The following is a 22480-nucleotide window of genomic DNA, read 5'->3' as shown; positions in this document are numbered from 1 at the left end:
TTTAAAGCTAGTTTCTCATTTCTCTAAGCTTGAATTTGATATTCAATTGCTTAATGTTGACTGATTGATCCATTTCAATTCGTATATCATATCATTTTATTGAAGGCCTTCGTCAAGTCTTTTTCGTTTTGTTTTCTATCGAGCCTTTGCTTGATTTTTGAAGCCTTCATCGTCCGTTTTTTGCTTTTGAGTTTGTGTTTGTTAGTTTTTAGTCCTTTGGTTTTTCTCATGTCATGCCTTTTGTTTTTCCCTTTAATTTGGTCTAAACTAGAGCTCAATCGGAGTTGTCAGTCAAGAGATATGCCCATTTTAGTACCTCAAAAGTGAACTTTTTTGGTGCAACAACATGAATTAAAAATATGATGTTATATTTTTTATTTTCACTTTTTGATAAATATAACTTATATCCATTTTTTGTTATGTTCTTAAGTTACTTTAATTTTAAATTTTTAACTTAAAGCGATTATAGTGCACTTTATATATAATTTTAAGTTGAGTTGCTTTTTAATTTTTCACTTAAAGTAACTACATAACTATATAGTTCCAATTTAATTTTTGATTTTTAAATCAAATGCTTATTTAAATGTTTTTTTTAAATGATGTTTATATGTTATATATTTAGATATGATAGATAAATATTGTTTATGGCCTATTTAGTAACATTTTTATAAATTTAAGTGAATTAAATAACTTAGTCTTCAAAAGTGGACATTTTATATGCAATTAAATGTAAAATCCATCAAAAGTGGATATTTTAAATGTCACTGTATATAAAGTTCACTTTGGTGGAGCTTTTTGATGTCATTACATCAAAAGTCCATCATAAGTGGACCTTTTTGGTGCTATTGCATCAAAAGTGAAGTTTTTATGCTTTTACATCTAAAAAGTGAGATACATTTTAAAATATGCATCCTCTCCCAAAAGGTCCAATTTTGCTTATGAGCATATTTTAAAACATGTAATAACACCCAAAAGGTGTGATTTTGATGAGATACATATTTTAAAACATGCAAGTGACCCAAAAAGGTCCAATTTTGACCAAAAACATGGTTTAATATATGCAATAACACTCAAAAAGTCCGATTTTGAAGAACATGTTTTTGCCCTCCAAAAAACCCGTTTTTGATTATAAGTAGAGATTTTCTCAATGGATTTGCATGAGATTTCTTCCATTGGAGGTGTTTTTGATTGGCAATGATTTATCTTGCATTTAAAACGGATTCAGCAAGCTAAAAAATGTTTTTGAAAGCTCCCATCTAGGGCACATTTTTGGAGAAATCGGCAAATAAATCTATTTTTGCTTCATGTTTTGAATCCAAAGCAAATCAATATGGCTTCTTTTTGGGATTGCATTACATATTGATGCATATTTTGGTGTTTAAACACCAAAACGTTTTGATCTAACATCATGGAGAAACACGTTCTTTGCTAAAAATGTGCCAAGCATGTGTTCTTCAAAATGTTGGATCTTGGAGTGTTTTTAGGGCACATTTTGGTATCTTTTTTGAACTTCTCCTTGATTGCTGCCTTCTCCCATTCAAATTTGTGAAAGTTTGAAAGATTCAAACATTTTTGGAAATTTTTTCAAACATTGGAGCATCTTTTTCCTTCATTTTCGGCTCATGTAAGTGGACTTTTCTTTCTTGCTTTTAATTCATGCTTGCTGATTTTATGCATGTAATTGCTTGATGATTGGCATTTGTTGAAATCAATGTCATGGAAAGTGCATTTTTCCTTCAAAAATGAAGAAATTGTACATTTTCTTGTTTTTTGGTTTTTCTCCAATTTCCAAATTTGAATTTGCGTGTTGAAGTTCATTGCATCTTGACATGTTTGAGTCACTTTCAAAAGGTATGTTTTTCTTTTGTGTTTTGTGCTTTGTGCTTGCTTGCTGGTTTTCCCCACTTGGAGAAATTGCAAGTTCTTTTCCAAGAACTTGTTCTTGGTTCACTTTATGCGAAAGCATCATCATGTTCCAATTTCCATTTCCATATCACAACACTTAACCTCTCACTCAGGAATGCGATTACATATTTCCCATCTTATTCACCATCCACACTTGCATGTAATGTCATTTTCCGCTTCCATTTTCACTTATCTTACTTTTTGCATCCATTCGCATGACACGATTACACGAAATTCCTTATGTGTAATTGCATCCAAAAGGTCCAATTTTGATTAAAAGTCACTTTTTGAAAAGTCAAAAAGATGTCATTTTCATCTCCCATGTGCTTTGACTTCCCCTTTTCACATAAAGTGACTATAAAACCCATTATCCCTCTTCCAGTTTTCATTTTCGTCCCTCCATGTGCATTTGTGCCTCCATGAGCAAATACATGTTTCTACATCTTTCCATGCTTTCCATCTCATCCTCTATTCGGACTTACATGTGAATTGCATCCTCTATGTGCATTCGCATCTCATCTCACCTTTCATCTTCTGTTACATGTTGCATTTACATGTAATCCATTTTTCGTGCAATGACATCTTGAAAGCCCAAATCATTTTGGAAATTAACAATCTCCATTTGCAGGCATTCCCTTGCGCTAAGCACTTCAAAAGATAAAGAGGTAAAGTTTCTGATGGAAAGTTGTTCCGAATTTACTTCTGGACACCATCGAGAAGGTTTTCAAAGTGTTAGAGGCTCTAGTTTGTGCTGATCTACAAAGGAGAATTCATGACAACTTGAGTGAGAAATGCTAGATCACATTAAGTTTCCACATGACAATGAACAACTCATCAAGGTCAGAGGTTATCAAAAATGCAAGACCATGGTTATCAAGGTGAATGCAGCAGTACAAAGTATAGGAACATCCGATATTGTGATCATTCTAGATTGCATCGTCAAGTACAAGGACCTTCAGAACAATCCCTAGGATTGCTTACTTCTTTTTCGTCTTCTTTCTTCTTCTTTCATATTTCTAGTTGGAGAAGATTTATTGCATAAAAAAAACATAATTACATGTAATGCGAGTTGCATGTATATGAAAAGATGTAATGCGAGTTGCACATGTAGTTGCATGTAACCCTATATTTTCTTTTTTAGTTAGACTAGGTCAAAGTTGGTTGAGTTGCTCCTACCTTTTCCTCCACCTTTCTCTCAACTCTTGTGCCTATATAAAGGAGTGCCCCCTCATTGTAAAAATCATCATTATCTTTATGCAAAAGAGCTCTGGAGAAATTGTGCTAGTAGAACTTTGTTTGTGTAAGCACTATTTTGAGAAAAAGTGAATACAAAGGAGCATTTGAGACTTAACTTTTATTAAGTGAGATTGTTGCTTGCATGAATTATAAGATTTTTCTATAATTTATCTAAGTTATCTTTGATTCATGTTATCTTGTGTTCTTGGTAATTGTATCTCATGAATTGAATAGAAAAGAGTTAAGAAGCAATTGGAGCCAGAGCGTTGACCAAGAGAGATTGTAAAAATTTATAGCTCGAAGCTTTGTCTGTAGCTTATATTTTTTTCTTAATTCGCAAAATAGTTGAGTTACTTTTAGTTTTAGGAGTCTTTGTGCGCTAATTGTAAACCTTTTCCATATAGAAGTATGACCAGACTTAGAGTCAAACCGGTAGATTTTCAGCTAGGCTTTGAGTTAGTGAAGGTTATCGGTATCACTGTTTTCAACTCTTGATAGAAGTGTAGTTAGAGATTCACCCAGCCCATTACTCGCTTCACAAAGAAGTGGATTCTTTCTTGAAAGATAAGAAGAAAGGATATTGGTAACACCCATTTTACAAAATTTCTCGACTTCTTGCTTACTTTGAGTTGATCCAAGGAATGGTGAGAAGGGGGAGCCTTCCCTGTAAGGTAGGAGAGACTCTGTCTCACATGCTGTGGTTGGTCATCCTATTTTGCGACTGGATTTTTACCCAAAACTGTCGGTTGCAAAATATCCACCCAACAAAGACAATCACAATGACGACGACAGGCACAATGACGACTATGATGATGTTGACAAACATAGCCACAATGACGACAATGGACACAAGGATGACAGACATAGACTTGACGATGAACATAGACTCAGTGATGGAATGATTGACACAGACTCCACAGCGGACATGGTGACAACAATGAACACAATGACTGATAGACACAGAATTGGTGATGAACATAACTATGGTGAAAGACACAGACTTGACGACGGACACAGACTTGGCGACGATGACGAACACAATGATGATGCACAGACGCACACAATGATGGTGACAAACACAGACTAGGTGACAGATACGATGAGAGTGACAACAATAGACACAATGATGGTGATGGACATAGATTCAATGACAGACAATGATGACGACGAACATAAGTATGATGATATACACAACCATGATGATGGACATGGACTTGGCGAGGGACACAACCATTATGACATACACAACCACAAGGAGGGACAAGGCGTCGGTGATGGATGTGGCCTTAGAGATAGGTACAACCACAACAACGGACACACAACCTTGGCAACAAACATGACCACGACGATGGACATAGCTTCGGTGACAGACACATGACATTTGCAACAAACATGACCTCAATGATGAACACAACCTCGATAATAGATTAAGCCTCAATAACAGACATAGCTTCTACGATGGACACAACCTCGGCAATTGATAGAACCTCGACAATGAACACAACCTTGACGACAAGTACAGCCTTGATGATGAGGATAGCCTCAGGCACAACTTTGGTGATGGGCACAACTTGATCTGTGTATGTTGTCTTCACAAGATGCATTTAAACAACCTCTTCATTTTCTAGGTGTTCTCCCCATGTTGGTGTAGCAAAAAGATTTAGCAAATCCTCTTGGAGCAGCCCTGTAATTATGCATTTATTCTTCTCATGTAATGCATCATCTTTATTGTTGTCATCCATTTTCTCCTACTTGTGCAAATGAGATATTAGTTTTTTCTTCACAATGCTTGAAAACATGACTGACCAATCTACATGTTGCTATAGAGGGGACACATTCTAGATTACGAACAACTCATAACATAGATATTATAGGTTGGGATATTTTATCCATCTCTTCAATGCACAAAATCATAAGGCTCTACATAGCAACAGAAACCTTAGTACCATGATCTTCCTTGATGGTGATCAAGAAGTGATGAAATATATCATGGACCAAATCTTGCTACTCAAGATCTAAGAGGAGTTTAACCACTTTGACATTAGGACAATTCTCTAAGATTGTAGATTTCCTGCCAAAAATATCACTACTGATGTTATCTAGGCTTTGAAAGTTGTCAATGATCAAATGCACGATCTCTATCATAGTTTTATCATCATATGATACTCAAGGAGTCGAAATTCTCAAGACCTCACTGAGACATGTTGCAATTATTAGCCTTTTCCCCTTGTCATGGTGTCTCAAATGCCTAGGTTGACATAAGGCATCTTTAATCCATGAAAGGACTCTTTGTATAAATCTTGAAGGTAATTGGTTCACCTTACACAAACATACTTTCAATATGTCTAATGTAATATCAGCACCCTCATTTAGCTCTTTGGCAATCTTTTGTAGTGCATTCAACCACCACTCTGCTTTTCTGTTGAGTGCCATAGTGTGATCCAAATCCTAAAATCTCTCAATCATCTCAGTAGGTTGGCAAAATTGCCAACTCTTATCCCGAGAGACTATATGTTATCCTGAGAGATTGACAATATGTCAGCTCGAGAGATTGAGAGTATGTTAGACTGAGAGATTGAGAGTATGTTGCTCGAGAAACTGAGAGTATGTTATCCCAAGAGACAGAGAGTATTGTAATATTCCGAAGGCGATCTCGGTCTGGAGGTGAGGCAGTTTGTATTGTCCATATAGTATCAATGCAAGGGTGTCGTATAGTGATTATGAAGTCTGTACGGATTGTTGGAATGGTCGTAAGGTGGTAGATGAGAGTGTCTGTATGAGCTGTTGGAGGGTTGCACGGTTGTTAATGTGTGGAAGAGTATTACATAGGACAATCAATGGAAATAGGAATTGCTAACAATGGCCTTGATTCGACAATAGGGTAGACCTTCCAAAAATGAATGATGTATGGAGTGCGCCAAGATCATCAATTGGTAACGTTCCGAAGGTGATCTTTGTCCGGAGGTGATTTTTTTTTGGAGGTGAGGCAGTTTGTATTGTCTGTATGATATCAATCCAAGGGTGTCGTATGGTGAATATGAAGTCTGTATGGATTTCTAGATGGACTATACGATGGTAGATGAAACTGTTCATATGAGTTGTTGGAGGGTCGTAGTGTTGGTAATGTGCAAAAGAGTATTACAGAGACAATCAATGGAAATAGGAAGTACTAACAATAGCCTTGATTCAACAATAGAGAAGACTTTCAAAAAATGAACAATGTATTGTGTGCACCAAGATCATCAATTGGTAACCAAATAAAATTATAGTTGCAAATAATGATGGTGCTTAGATTTTTCACATCCGAGCAAAAGTATTATAGAATGGAATAGGGTGAGGGTTGAATCCCACCGAAACCACAAGAGCCAACCAATGAAGATCTTTCACTTCTGAAATGGTGAGATAAGCAAAACGCTAATAGAAATTCGTAGTACAAAGAAATAATCCAAGTTGCATGCCACAAATATCCTACCCACCAATCATAAATACCCATTGGAAGAAAACTCCCGTGGTGCACAACAAGTGCCGACATGACGACAAACACCTATGACCAAAATAAATGATGGGCCCGAGATATACATAAATCAATCAAAATCCCAAATACAACTTTCACTTTATTGATTTGGGCCTGGCATTTATTAATTAAAGTAATTAATTAAAGGTCATCTTTATTCTATTATATATAATTTAAATTTTAGGACCAATAAATAAATAAATTTAATTATATTATTACAATAAAATTTTGGAGCACCATAGAAATTCCCACTTGTACCTACCAACTTCAACCTATATGTAGGTAATCTTTGTGGCTCAGAAAGTACCTCGTTGTTGTAGAACCTAGGAAATAGGGCATATGCAAGGTGTAAATCTTGTTCCAAAGATGAAGAATGATTGATTACATCCATTTGAAAAAGGTTTCTTTAGGGTCTTTTTCTTTTGTATTGACACTTTTTTTTCTCTATCATCATGTCAATGCCATCATAGATATTCCCTTAGCATGGTGCATGTGTATCAACAAATTGGATAGGCTTGGTGAAATTTGATACATATTCCATTGAAACCACTAATTGTCATCCAAAATCAATGAATTGACCTTTTGGGACCTCTTTGAATTTGATTGACAACCCATTGGTTGACAATAACCATTTGAACAAATGCATCTTGCATCTTCAAAAGTCATCTCATAACAATTGTATGAGAAACAAACTAGGTCTTTGCAACCTAGGATCATGTTAATAATTAGTTTATGACACATTAAAAATTCATAAATAACACATCAAGAAAAGATTACAATATATATATATATATATATATATATATATATATATATATATATATATATATATATATATATATATATATATATATATATATATATATATATTGAATGTTACATAAATAAAGCTAAGTTTACCTTTAACATTTCCAATCTCAAGAAAGATCCAAAAATTGCTTATGATATTTGGTGGTTCATCACAAACATTTGTATCTCCTAACTCTCTTGGTATATTTACTTCACCCACTCTATTTGAGTGCTAACTACTTGAATCACCAAGTTGAGGTAGTGGACAGTGTATGGTGTCCAAAAAGTGTGCTCATTTCTTTGCTCAACCAAAGCACTTGCAACCCTACAATTTTTTGCATTGTCCATTATAACTTAGACCACATTGTCATGACTCACATTTGGTGGTTTGTCACAAACATTTGTATCTCCTCACCCTTTTGGTATATTTCTTTCACTCACTCTATTTGAGTGCCAATTTCTTGAATTATCAAGTTGAGGTAGTGGTGGTGTATGGTACCCAAAAGATGTGCTCATATCTTTGCTTAACCAAAGCACTTGCAGCCCTACAATTTTTTGCATTGCCCATAATGACTTGGACCACATTCTCATGAGCCACAATCTCTATGGACTCAATGTGGATTTTGGAAACGAAGTCTGCATCTTTCACTTGCCACTCATAATCAACTTCCTTATGAAACATTGCCCCTTTGGGGTACACCGTAATAACATGTGTTAATGGATGATTTTTACAATCTTTTCATCTATCAAAAACAATAGAAACACCTTATTCAATCCAAAAATCTCTAATTGGTTTTAGTGAGGTCCTACAAAATTATTCTCTCTTTGCAATAAGGAGGTATACACCTTTTGATACCTAGGACTTAGGAAACTAGGAGGTGCACCATTTCTTGTCAACAACATTTCCCACTAGTATGGCTATCTCACCAATTTGAATGGAAGATCATTAGCATAGATGCAATATGCAATCTTTTAATCAGCAATATCTTTTGATTTCATTTTAAATGCCATCTCCATTAGATCTCTTTTGTGAATGGGAATTTCTACTTCATCTTTGACTTTTGTATAGAGTATATTCAAGAAGGTATGTTGGGAGTCTATTGTTGTATAAGTGGGTAAATTCATTAATTTTTTTCCATGGATGGATAACCTCTTGTTTTCCTCATGCAACCATTTTATCAACATCTTCTTGTTCTCTTATGAATACCACTATTTCTATAGTAGACAACCCATTCCTAGTTAAGCTTCAACACATTCCATTCTCTTTCCTAGAATGGCTTATAAAGTGAAGTTTCACTGCATAATATGAGCTAGTCAATTGTACATTACACAAATTACACTTTCAAATATATACCCTACCCCTTGGAAGTTGTTCAATCCATGTGATATGTCTCCGTAAGGGAGATCCTTTATTGATCTTGAATCTTTTGCTTCCTTCCACACCAATTGAACTTTGACTACTGACCAACCTTGCAATCTTATTTTTTGCTATTATAAGAAATTATATAATTTTTAATTAGAAAAAACTAATAAATGCAAGATTTGTACTTTTTTTCTAAAAAGAAAAACTTGAAAAGAACTTTAATTTATTTTTATCACAAACTAGAAACATTCACCAAAATCTTAAAAAAATCATTAAAAGACTAAAGAATAGAGTTAAATGCTTATGCTAGATGCTTAAATCTTGTTTGTGGAAATTATTTGTCACTCATGAAGGATTACCTTTCCAAAAAAAAAAAAAAACATCTGCTCTTCAAAATGCCAAAATGGAGACAAGATGAGTTGAGCTCAAAAGAGAAAACAATGATATGCTTTTACTTTTTAGGTTGAATTGCCTTGTAAAGGGCTGCTTTAGGGTTTAGGTGAAAAAAAGAAGAGAAAAACAATTTTAATGTGTTTTAAAAGGGTAGAATACTCTGAATAGAGTACTCAAGAAGTACAAAGTACGAATTTAACTCTTTGGATACTTTGAGCGAACATAATGATATATTTTTACTTTTTGGGCTGAATTGCCTTATTAAAATGTGTGCCTGAATTCTAGAAAACTTTCCCATATATTATGAGCATTGTCATGTACAAAGAAACGTGAATCGGAATTGGATCGGAATCGGCAAGGCCGAATCGAATCGTGAATCAGCAATGAATCGGCGATGAATCGGCAAATTTGAAAAAACCCTTTAAATTTAAAGATTTTAACAATTTAAAACTTATTTCATGCACCCTTTATTGAATATAACTTAAGCACACTATAACATCATCAAATAGAAGTTAAAACTTAACATACATAAACATGGAACATAAAATCCATCACATACGTAACTATGTTATCTAAAATGTAAATTGTAGGCTAGCTGAAGTAAATAGAAATCAAATGATCATAATGATTTAAATCATAGAATGTATGTAAGATGATCCATAAGACATCAAATCATAAATGTATGTAAGAATCTAAGATGAAGATCCATGAAAGTTTGAAACATATGTCTATCAATGATTCAGTATCAACATCTGTTAACAAAATATAAAAACAAGGCTCCAGCTCAAGCAAATGAGTTGAGGAGTGTTGATATTGACTCCTTAATGCTCCCAATGCAATTTATGGCCTCCCCAGATGGACTTCTGATCTCTTTGGTGCTCTTCCTTCTTGCCGGTTGGAAACCTATGGATTCTCTTTTCTCTTCTTCTCTCTCACTCTTCCTCTCTTTTACTCATACTAAGCAAATAGAAGGCTCTTTAGGGTTATAAAAAAGAGGAAAGTCAATTTAGAAAGCAAATAAAACATGTGTTTTTTAAAAAAAATTGAATTTTCTATCCTTGCTGCCGCGGCCGATTTCTGGAGATTCACGATGGTGATTTTGGCGATTTTTGCCATGAATCGCCGATTTTGGCGATTCACAGGAAAAAATCGCCACTAGCGATTTCCGATTCCAAAAAAATCGGGAGCCATGAATCTTATCACGATTTCGGCGATTTCATGGCGATTTTTGGAACTATGGTCATGTATCTTCAAGTGGCAACAAATGATGTTGTGAGTAGTTTTGAATCAACTTGATTTATCAATGTTTAATCTTAAGTTTTACATAAAAATCATAGATAAACTTATGTCCATCAAAATGCCTGCATGAAATTGCAGGACTTCATATGCGTTTTCTACAAACATTGATATCTAGTGGCCATGCAAGGGGTGTGATGTAATTGTCAAGCATTGCATTTGAAAAGAGGGTGACTCAAGTTCGAAAAACTTTGCGAATGTGGATGTAAAAACACATTTAGGACTAGGGTCTATTCATCCTTAGAACTGGTTTTTGGCCAAATATATTCTTAGTTACCCTAAAAACAATAAAAAAGGTCCCAATAGAATTTTAAATCTTGTACAAACATCATTTTCTTCTAACATTGATTTCCAGTTAAAGAAAAAATGTGCTAGACATCTTTTAGTGAAAAATGTAGTAGACCATTCTTTCCATTGTCACAAGACAAATTTAGATACCTATTGGAGATTGTTTAAATTATTAAATCCTCAAACAAGATCATAGAAAACTCCACTAGTCGAACAACAAAGATTGTGTTTTCCTTTTTCTTTTGAATTCCTTGTTTGTGATGGCTATATTTGATACATGCTTTTTGATCTTATGATATCCAGAGGTGTATATCACATATTCTTGTTTGTTCTATTTTGTGGATAGATAATATCCCCATTGGTCCTGCTTGGGGTTCTCTAGACGATGTTGTTATGGGAGGTGTCAGTGAAAGCTCTATCCAGATTAGTTCAGTTGGCAGTGAAGATGGTCGAGCAACTGGTGTTTTTAAAGGTTTGTGGAAAATTAATGCTATATTTTGAAACATAGTCTACTTCAAATATGTTAAGCACAATTCAATTTGAGCTATTTGAATTTTTGTATTTAATAAAAACAAATTGGGGAAGATTATAGATTATCTTTTTGTTCTGAAAATTGGTCTACTTCTTAAGTTATGTAATGGAAACCCTAGTAAGAGCTTAAAATTATGTGAAATGCAGTTCCTTTCAAGCTATTTTGGTTTTAGTTAAATGAAACATGTTAGTGTTTATGTGTAGGTTATGTTTCGACAGAAAACAATGGAGGATTTGCTAGCATCCGAACAAAGGTACATATGTAGGATTAATGGCCAAATATATATAATTTTTTTATTTTCTTAATTGTTGTGTTATTCAACTGTCTGTACTTACCTCAAGCACTGTCAAAATTTGAATAATTTACTGTGCAGTGCAGATTGATTTTTTAGTATGAATATATGCTTTGTGGATTGAGTTACCCCAATGATAAAAACAACAGATATAAAATTGATGATCAAGAAAATAATTAAAAAGTCTCAGAATAAAATTGCATGTGTGTGTGTGCGCGCAGACTTTAATGTTTGAGGGAGGAATCAGTTTGAAAAGGAATTTTGAATTTATTATTTATATCTGAGAATTAAAGATTTCAGAATATGTTAAATTTGCAGTTAACGTCACCTTCTCAAGGGGACCTAAGCAAAAATTAATTGAAGCCCATGAAATCTCTGTCCCTATAATCTGAAAGATATATACACGCCAACATGGTTTACATTCATAAATTCAACTTTTCACTAGGATAATGCAATGAGCAAATACATTTTGATATGGTTCCCAAATCCTAGACTCATACAGAATGATGCCTCAGGCCTCTTTCCAAAGTCAGTGTTACATACGGTAATTTTATTTGACACAAAAATAATTTACCCAAACTATTTGAATTTAATTTTACTAGCTGAAATTTCCTACCCTGATCTGAATTTTTTTTGGAGTATGTCTTTCTAACTTTTTTTTTGGTGTGTTTTTACAATTTCATATTTTTTTGATATTCTTTGTATACAGTGAAAATTAATACTGGAATATAAAAATAAACAGCTCCTATTACTAAGGATAAATAACTTCTCCAAACCTACAAATATTATTTACATTTAATATCTAACTAAAAAACTGAACGTATTCATAAGGCAAGATGTATCAACTGGTATTGACTGTAAGGTTCTGATGTTCTGAAACAACAGCAGATTCAATGCTTACAAAACTGAAAATATGAAGGAAGTACTCTTTTCCCAATGTCTAGAGTTGCTAGGTAACACAAAACCCAAATGACCAGCTAGAAAGATGGATTTGCTGATTAAATATGGACGACTGCTGATCAAGACTAGTATGGCCTGATTTAGGGTTTGAATCTGATTTGAAAAGGCATTCCAAAAACCCATGTTGGCCCTTGCAAAGGTACAGGCTGATTCGGAGATAGTACAGACAACAATGGGGAACCTTTAATGCCTCCAATCTGCAATTTAAATCCCATCTCTTTCAATTTCTTGAAAATCTGATCAAACTTTGATTTATTGAATCCAGAAGCATTATTATAGCCTCTAAATGAACTTATGAATTTGAGTCTTCTTGGGTGATCTTCCACACCTGAAAACACTATTCTCTTTCAAGGATTTCATCCTTAAAAAGCTATGGCTTTAGCGAACCAGCAAATCCTTGTTTCAGATCTCTCAAATCTTGCAAACAAGACGAATGAAATAGAACTCTCCAAAATGATTTTCCTGTGAATGAATGGAAATGAGTGCCCGAGATCTATTCATTTCCTCTACCCAAATAATCCTGGGAAACATGATAATATGCTTTCACTTCAATCTTTTAATATTTCAGTTAATAATTTATTTAACATATCTCTCCATCTTAGGTATCCAAATTAATTATTAAAATGAAATGTTAAAGATCACCTTATAATCCTCACTTATGTGTCCATCATAAAGTCCCTTTTAATTTATTAAAATAACATTAAAGCAAAGCATTATATTTAACCTTAATAATAATGCTTTTCTAATATAAATGCATCAGGCTCAGGCCAAACATAATTGCAATTGAATATTTTATGAACCCTGTCGGCTCTTCCTCCTGGAAACTCAAATCTTGATGTCTGACATTTTGTCAAACAGTTGTCGTGTATTGCCAAGATCCCATTTTTTGTGAATGTTTTGGGATTTCTTTGATTGCATTTAATTGATTGTTGCAATTTTAAAACATATACAAATGCATCTAATTTCAAATGAGAAATAACTATTCATTGAGTGTTCATAATACCTATTCCAATGCAGTTCCCCTCGTCAAGTTCATTAATTCTTTTTCCAAACAAGGATTTACAAATATCAATGTTATGCTGATGATTAATATTTGGAACGAATTTAGAAGAACCTGGAAGTGATTTGCAGCCAACATGGATTCTCCAAGATGAATCACAGGTACTAATGAAGAAACCCCACATGATGCTGTTGCTGGGAAATGAAATTCTCTTTTATGATGAAGTCTGGAGTTGTTTTGGGTGGCACTGAGGAACATAATTGTGCCCTTTCCTTATACACATATCCATTCAATATAATCGCTACCACTGATCTTAATATTAGGCATTTTTAAAAGACATGGCAGTCCTTAAGAATATCACAGCTTGCAATGGAAAGATTGCAGCCCACACATATGATGACCTCCAGCTATGTAAAGCAAAAACTCATACATTTATCTTCAATTAAACTCAAATCAGGCCACCGTTTGCAGCCATTAAATTGTACAACTCATCTGGTGTAAGGACTGTACCTTCAAAACAACTGCCACATAAGCAACTTCCATAAAATGCAGAAAAGTCTACAAGAGTCAAGGTTGATATGCACATTGACCAGTCAACAAATATAATATCTATTTAATTAAAAGAATTAATATATATATACAAGCATGACAAAACAAGATAAACATTTCAGATAATAGTTTTAGCAAGATCCAACAACTGATTAAGCACTATACCCAAGAGATCATCTGCTGGTTACATGAATACCGTAATGTCTTGAATCTGAAAACTTGCTCAAGAACACAAAGGACGAGAATATTGTAGGAGTGCTTTTCATCCTTACCACGAAGCTGTTAAGCATCTTCAGAATCTCTTCTAACATGAAAGATACCCAACCCAGCATTGAGGACGTCTATACAAGAAAAACTAGAGGAGTAATGGGATTGTGTAACATGTCTCTTCCAAACACTAAAATTATAAGATCATTTCATAACATCAAACTTATCTCAATCAATTAATAACCCTAATAATCATATCATAGATCCATCACATAGGATATGTGATGTGTACAAGATGCATATTCAAGTGACAAAATAAATTTCCATCAATACTATTTCATAGAATCTAATTCCCTTCTCGACATATGGAAAACAAAGTGGTGTAACTAAAATAAAGGATTTAATAATGAAATAATAATAAGAAAAGATGTAACATCTTCTTAATAAGTTCAACTCTCTCTTATACTATTTGAAGGCAATATTATTATCAAGCATCTAAACTACTAGCTAAATGACAATTGTTAACATAAAAGGCTAACACATATACTCCAACTATAGAATCAACTAAACACTTAGATAAGCAAAATGTTTAACATGAACTCAGCATTGAATAATACATATGTATAATACCAAATTTTCTAACTAGACAATTTCAATATTATTCCTCGATAATTTTATAAACATTCTACTGAAATAATATATGATAATGATTTGATCCATGCGCTTATGTCACCAAATAAAAACTCCCATTTATGCCGCAACATTTCAATAATGAAGTGGTGTATCTTAAATTCTTAATAACATCAATTTAGATAATTCTATATTAATCTATAAATTCAGAAATTTAAGGTAATGACTATCTAAGTCGCTTATTATGTAATTATGAAAAATCCCAAACAATACTAGAGAGCCAGAAAATAAAAAATTGAACCATCAAATAATCTGTTCAAATGCCAAACGTAATTTCATGTAATAATTTAAGTTATTAGAATTCCTACATTATTCAGTAAAAGTTATTCTTAACCAAATAAAGGTTAATCCTAAACAAATTTTAGTTTAAGAGAATCTGTGTCAACAATTAAAACTAAATGGAAAATATTATTAACTTAAATCTTCTCTACAGTAGTTTTGCTAATGTTTATATAGGTAATAGAAACCCACAAACGGACTGTAAAAGTGCAGAACTAAAAAAAGAATAAAGGGTACAACAATGAATCTTATCCAAAGGGGAAAACATTGCACCCTGTTTAAACATGATTACTGACCAAGACAATTTAAGAAAACAAATTAACCAATAAAAAAAAACACTACTGGATTATCAAATGCACAACCAGGCAAAATAGAAGCCGTGACACACACTAAGGACAAATCTGAAACTCTTCAATTTATAGACTATTCTTCTAATCTTACTACAAAACACCCAAGACATGAAACAATTAGTGAATATGGGACACTAAAGGCGAAAATCATGGCTAGGTGTCCTTATAAATTTAAAGAAAACGTCTGAGAGTTAGGCTCAAAGTTCATTAGAGAGGTAGGTCTACGTGGTTGATGGAGTTAGCTCATAATAGAGACCCTCATGAGCTGACAGGGTGTTTTGGGGGTCCCAACTATAGATTTACTATTTTTAGTAGGTCTATTTTTGGCAGTTGCTATTTTTGGCAGTGTAGTGGGTGGCTTCCGCAGTTGGTCATCATCTGCAGTAAATAAAGTTAATAATTGCTTGAGCTCTTATATATTCATTAACTATTAAGTTGCATTATTATAATAATGTTTATATTATTATTATTATAATAATGACATTAAATGATATTTCTAAAAAGTGTGTTGGAAAGTTTCTATTGTTGAGTTCTTTTGGAAAACTTTCACAATTTCTGAAGTGGAGTTTTCTAGGAAACTTTAGCCAATGAAGTATTATAAATGAGAGCTCATTTCATTGGGAAATGCAGGCTTGAAATTATATTTTCTTTTGTTGCCTTTGTGGTTTTTTTCTAAGTTTTGAATTGTGAGCCCTTGCTGAAGTATAAGGGTCTCTGAGTTCTGATGTTTGAAGTCATTGCTGATGTATAGTGGTTTCATTAGTCAAATCTCCTATCTATCATTATCTGTGTTTGGGAGATTGGCATTAAAGTTCTGGGATCCATCTTTGAGTATTGTGGCAAATTGTTGCTATTGTATAGCAATTTGTAGAGTCGGATTATGAGCATTTGATATTGTGGTGATCTGAATTTTTTGGTAACCTGTAAAATTCTGAAAGAGGGAGATTTTATTAATTTTTTGAGGTCTGCGTTTTGAGCTTGGGCATTGTGCTATATTAAGGCAAGCGTTTCATCTTGGGACTACAGGTGATTGTCACTGTGTCTTGCATTTATTTTTCTACATCTTGGAAGCTGAATTGACATGTGTGGTAGCATATTCAAAGAGCCACGTGTTGGTAGTGAGAACCCTCACTTGTGGCTGACCTATTTTCTCCAAACTTCGGGCTTCTAATTGATGACTAGAAGCAACACAATTTCATGACTGGAAGGAGCACAATTTCATATTGGAGAGCAACCAATATCAGTGGTTGTAGGTTGGTAAAGAAGAGCTAACGTTGATTGATAAAAAGGACAAGAGTGTGGGATGACTAGTCAAATTCTATCACAATCCAAGTGCTAATTAATAATATGTAAATCTGGTTTATGTTTAAAGCAAATAAAGAGCAATGTGGTTACAGTTTGATTTCCATATATCAGCATTTTAAATTTCTTGAAGTTGCTGAAATGAATTAAAATCGTGAGTGATTGTGCAACTTCTAATATGGTGACTAAGATTTATAACATTATTAATAGAGTGTTAACAGTAGTCTGCCAACTATTTCACAAAATGTCAAAACTTCTTATTAGTTAAGGCAATTGATGTGTCATGGTTTAATTGTTGAACTATAACTGGCTAGGGGTTTTCACATTATGTGATATTCTAGTTCTTTAGTGAACAATGGGTATCAACAACTACACATCATGTTCTCAACTATGATTATTGAAATAAGATACAAAAATAATTAAGGGAATACAATCATGCATCTACAAGAAATGACAAGAGAGTTTAAATGAAACCATTAAAGAAGGGTCGACTACGACAGAGTTGTATTTGGCTCCTCTAATGCAAAGAAAGCAGAACATTTTACCATAGAGAAAAATGTATTTGTTGGCTACACCTTAATCACAATTTCTACAATCCATGTCTATGTAAAAAATAGAACTTGGCCATAGACTAATTCTGTTGGGTGGATATTTTGCAACTGACAGTTTTGGGTAAAAATCTAGTTGCAAAATAGGATGACCAGCCACAACATGTGAGACAAAGTCTTGCCTACCTTAAAAGGAAGGCTCCCCCTTCTCATTGTTTCTTGGATCAACTCAAGGTGAGCAAGAAGTCGAGAGATTTTATAAAATAGGTGTTACCAATATCCTTTCTTCTTATTTTTCAAGAAAGAATCCACTTAGTCGTAGAGCAAGTAATGGGTAGAGTGAATCTCTAACTACACTTCTATCAAGAGTTGGAAATAGTGATACCAATAAACTTTCACTAACTCAAAGGCTAGTTGAAAATATACCGGTTTGGCTCTAAGTCTGGTCGTACTTCTATATGGAAAAGTTTTACAATTAGGGCACAAAGACTCCTAAAAGTAAAAATAACTTAACTATTTTATGAATTAAGAAAGAAGTATAAGCTACAGACAAAGCTTCTAGCTATATATTTCCACAACCGCTCGCAGTCAAAGCTTCGGCTTTGATTGATTCTTAAATCACTATGCTCTTTTATTGAACACACAATAATAACATGAATCAAGAAAATAGGCACAAATTATAGTTAAAGCTTCTAATTTGCTCTATCACAATTTCTTCTAGTTGAAGCTTTGAATCCAATTGCTTCTTTTATTCACTTTTTCCTCAAATTTGTAGTACACAATCAAAGTTATGCTTGCACAAATGTGGCAGAGCTTTCTTTCATACAACAAAAGATTATTTTTACAATGAGTGGGCACTCCTTTATATAGACACAGGAGTTGAGAAAAAGATGGAGGAGAAAGTGGGAGCAACTCAACCAACTTTGACCTTGTTTAACTGATGAGAGAAATTATTGGGTTACATGCAACTGCACTTGCAATTCGCATTACATGTAATTACACATTTTAATGTAATACATCCTCTTCTATTACAGACATGAAAGAAGAAAAAGAAGAAAGACGAAAGAGAATTGAAACAATCCTAGGGATTGTCCTGAAAGGCCTTGAACTTGGTGATGCTATCCTAGATGATAACATGATTGGGAGTTCGTGTATTTTGTGTCACTTCATTCACCTTGATAATCACAATGTTACGTCTCTGGATAACTTGACTTGCTTTGCTGAATTGTCCATTGTCATTTGAAAACTTGATGTGATCAAGCTTTTCTCGCTTAAGTTGTGGTGAATTCTCCTTTGTAGATTGACACATTCTGGATTCTCTGACACTTTGAAAACCTTCTTGACGATGTTCGGAAGTAAACTTGGAATAACTTTCCATCAGCACCTTTAACTCCTTTTTTTTCTTTTGGAAGTAAAGTGCTTGGCGCATGGGAACACGTGCAAATGGAGATTGCTGATTTTCAAATGTGACTTGGGGTTTTCAAGACGTTATTGCATGAAAAATGATTACATGTAAGTGCAACATGTAACAAGGGATGGAGGATGAGATGGAATGCAAAGGCGGATGGTGGACGAGCTTTTACATGTAAGTGCGAATGGAAGATGAGGTGCAAAGCATGGAAAGATGTGACAAACGGAAAATCATGTATTTGCTCATGGAGGCATGCATGCATATGGAGAGGTGAAAATTGAATGAAGTTTGAGGGAAAATGAACTTTATAGTCATCTTAGGTGAAAAGGTGAAGTCAAAGTGCATGAAAGATGAAAATGACATCTTTTTGACTTTTCAAAAAGTGACTTTTAATCAAAATCAGACCTTTGAAATGCAATTACATGTAAGGTTTTTCGTATAATCGTGTCATGCGAGTGAATATGGAAAGTGAGATGAGTGAAAATGGAAGGGGAAAGTGGGATTACATGCATGTGCAGATGGTGAATGAGATGGAAAACATGTAATCGCATTTGTCAGATGAGATGCAAAGTGTTGTGACATGGAAAATGGAAGTGGAATGTGATGATGCTTTCGCATGAAGTGAAACAAGAACAAGTTTTGGGAAAGAAGTTGTAACTTTTGCAAAGTGGAGAAAACCAACAAGCAAGGACACGACACAAAAACTCAACACACAAAAATGTAGCTTTGGAAAGTGACTCAAACATGTCAAGATGCAATGCACTTCAACACACAAATTCGAGTTTGGAAATTTGGGAAAAACCAAAACAATAAAATGAACAATTTCTTCATTTTTAAAGAAAAAAATGAACTTTCCATGGCATCGATTTTAACAACTGGAAATCATAAAACAATAATGTGCATGGAAATAGCAAGATAAGCATGGATTGATGAACAAGTTTGAAAATTTCCACTTACTTGGAGGTTAAATAGCCAAAATAGCAAGTGTTATAGACTTGAAGAGCAATTCTCCCTCAAATCTGGATTTTCAAACAACTTTTTGACTTTTTCCATACTTGCATGTAATGGACATTCAATGGTTGAATTTGACAGTAGAAGGCCAAAAACATGGTCTCCATAGACAAGAGCACGCATTAAAACTCAAAATCGACCCCTCTTGATCCAAATGTATGGGCTGAAATGCAACATGACTTTTTTATGCAAAAATATGGGCCGTTTTTGCAAAACCGTGGCCAAAAAATGCATGTTTTTGAGTCATTTTTTACTTTTGAATGCAAAAACGACTTCCCCAAATGCCAATACATGGATCCAAATGCAAAAAAGTAACTTCAAAACGCATAAAAGTGAATTAAAACCTCAATTTTCTAGGCATTTTAAGCAAAAACGTGATTCATAAAAGGCATGAAACAAAATCATTTTGGCTTTTAAACACCAGAGTCACAATGTAATGTAAAACATTTAGAAAGCCAAAACTTGAGCTAGAAATGATGTTTTTTGAAGATTTTTCCAAAAATGTGCCCTTGGAATGAGTTTGAAAAAATGTTTTTTAGCAAGATAAATCCATTTTGGATGTTAGAAAATCCATTGCCAAGCATAAACGACCCTAATGGGGATGATCTCATGCAAATCCACCAAGTAAATCTCTCACAATGAGCAAAATCGGGTTCTTGGAGAGCAAATGCATGTGTTCTTCCAAAATTAGACCTTTTGGGAGGCACAACATGTTTTAAAATATGCTTTTCATCAAAATCGGACCTTTTTGGGTGAGATGCATATTTTAAAAATTCTCAACAAAGAAAATCATACCTTTTGGAGTGCATAACACATTTTAAAACATGCATAAGGTCAAAATCAGACCTTTTGGGGTGCAATGCATATTTTAAGTTGTATCTCACTTTTTTGATGCAATGACACAAAAACTCATCTTTTGATGTAATGACACCAAAAAGGTCCACTTTTGATAGTGCTATGCTTATAAGCTGAACTTTATATGCAGTGGCATGTAAAATGTCCACTTTTGATGACTTAAAGTCATTTAACAAACATATATCCATTTAATTTCTATAAAATGTTACTTTAATGGGACAAGAATTATATTTATATATCATATTTAAAATATAACAGATAAATATCATTTAAAAAGTAACATTTAAATGAGCATTTGATTTAAAAATAAAAATAAAAATGAAATTATATAGTTTATATAGTGACTTTAAGTGAAAAATCAAAAAGTAACTCAACTTAAAATTATAACATAAAGTTCACTATAGTTACTTTAAGTGAAAATTTAAATGATAAAGCAACTTAAAAACATAACATAAAAGTGAATTTAAGTTATTTTTCTAGAAAGTGAATGTCAAATTGAAAATATAACATGACATTTTTAATTCGTGCTGTTTCATCAAAAGGTCCACTTTTGAGGCATTAAAACAGCCATATCTCTTGACTAACAACTCTGATTACGCTCTAGGTTAGACCAAATCGAATGGAAAAAATGAAAACCATGACATGAGCAAAACCAAAGGACAAAAACCTAACAAACGCAAACTCAAAAGCAAAGAAAAGGATGATGAAAGCCTAATAAATCAAGCAAAGGCTCGACAAAAAGAAAAATGAAAAAGACTTAATGTAAGCCTTCAGTAAACAATTTGATATACAAATTGAACTCGATTAATTGATCAACATTAAACAATTGAATATCAAATTCAAACTTAGAGATATGTGAAACACTTAAAAAAGTTTTGTGTTGTTACCAACATTTTGTGGTGACAAAATGCAGGACCAGAAGTTCAATATGTATTTGTTTACTTCCCTAGTGGAAGCATCGATTACAAGCTACAAGAAGAATTGTACAATCAGGTTTGGCAGGTATAATAGATTAGATAGATCCACGCCACCGAGCAATTCATAGAGGCAATAGACATTGAGCCTTACCATAGTAACGTGAATCGGAATCGTATCGGAATCGGCACGGTCGAATCGAATCGTGAATCGGGGGTGAATCGTCGGTGAATCGGCGATGAATCGGCAAATTTGAAAAAACCCTTTAAATGTAAAGATTTTAACAATTTAAGACTTATTTCATGCACCCTTTATTGAATATAACTTAAAAACACTATAACATCATCAAATAGAATCTAACATACATAAACATGAAACATAAAATCCATCACATCATAGAATCAGTAAGATGAAATCATGAAGATCTATAAGACATCAAATCATAAATGTATGTATAAATCTAAGATGAAGATCCATGAAAGTTTGAAACATATGTCTATCAGTGATTCAGTATCACTATCAATATCTATAGTGTAAACAAAATATAAAAACAAGGCTCCAGCTCAAGCCTCATCATCCTCATCATCATCCTCTAGCTCTGCTGCAGCCTCAACCTCAGCCTTTGAGTATCCAGTTTGCCTATGAGAAAGGCGTGTAAGGTAGGTCCTAGAGGACTGCCGAGCCATGTCCCCTGCATGGGCAATGGGCTCATGAATAACGTCGCTAGGGCCTGCGTCTGTGTGTGCGCGTGTGCGTCTACCAATGCCTGAACGTGCTCTAGCTGCCTTCTCTGCC

General features: G+C 33.8%; 1 protein-coding gene across 2 annotated transcripts in view; it reads left to right on the top strand.

The window, feature by feature from the left end:
- Nucleotides 1-22480, top strand: part of LOC149566284 (NAD(P)-binding Rossmann-fold superfamily protein) — a 206992-nt gene that overhangs the window by 122359 nt on the left and 62153 nt on the right. For both annotated transcript variants that reach the window (XM_089819692.1, XM_089819691.1), the window contains exons 8-9: nt 11131-11256; nt 11520-11569. In XM_089819692.1, coding sequence (XP_089675818.1) covers nt 11131-11256; nt 11520-11569 — 176 coding nt within the window. The remainder of the gene's footprint in view (nt 1-11130; nt 11257-11519; nt 11570-22480) is intronic.

This window comes from Cupressus sempervirens, chromosome 3, assembly GCF_028749045.1.
Source record: "Cupressus sempervirens isolate cs-2001-9-10 chromosome 3, ASM2874904v1, whole genome shotgun sequence".
Lineage (NCBI taxonomy): Eukaryota > Viridiplantae > Streptophyta > Pinopsida > Cupressales > Cupressaceae > Cupressus > Cupressus sempervirens.
Note: the sequence above shows the minus strand (reverse complement) of the source record. Positions and strands in the feature narration are given on the sequence as shown.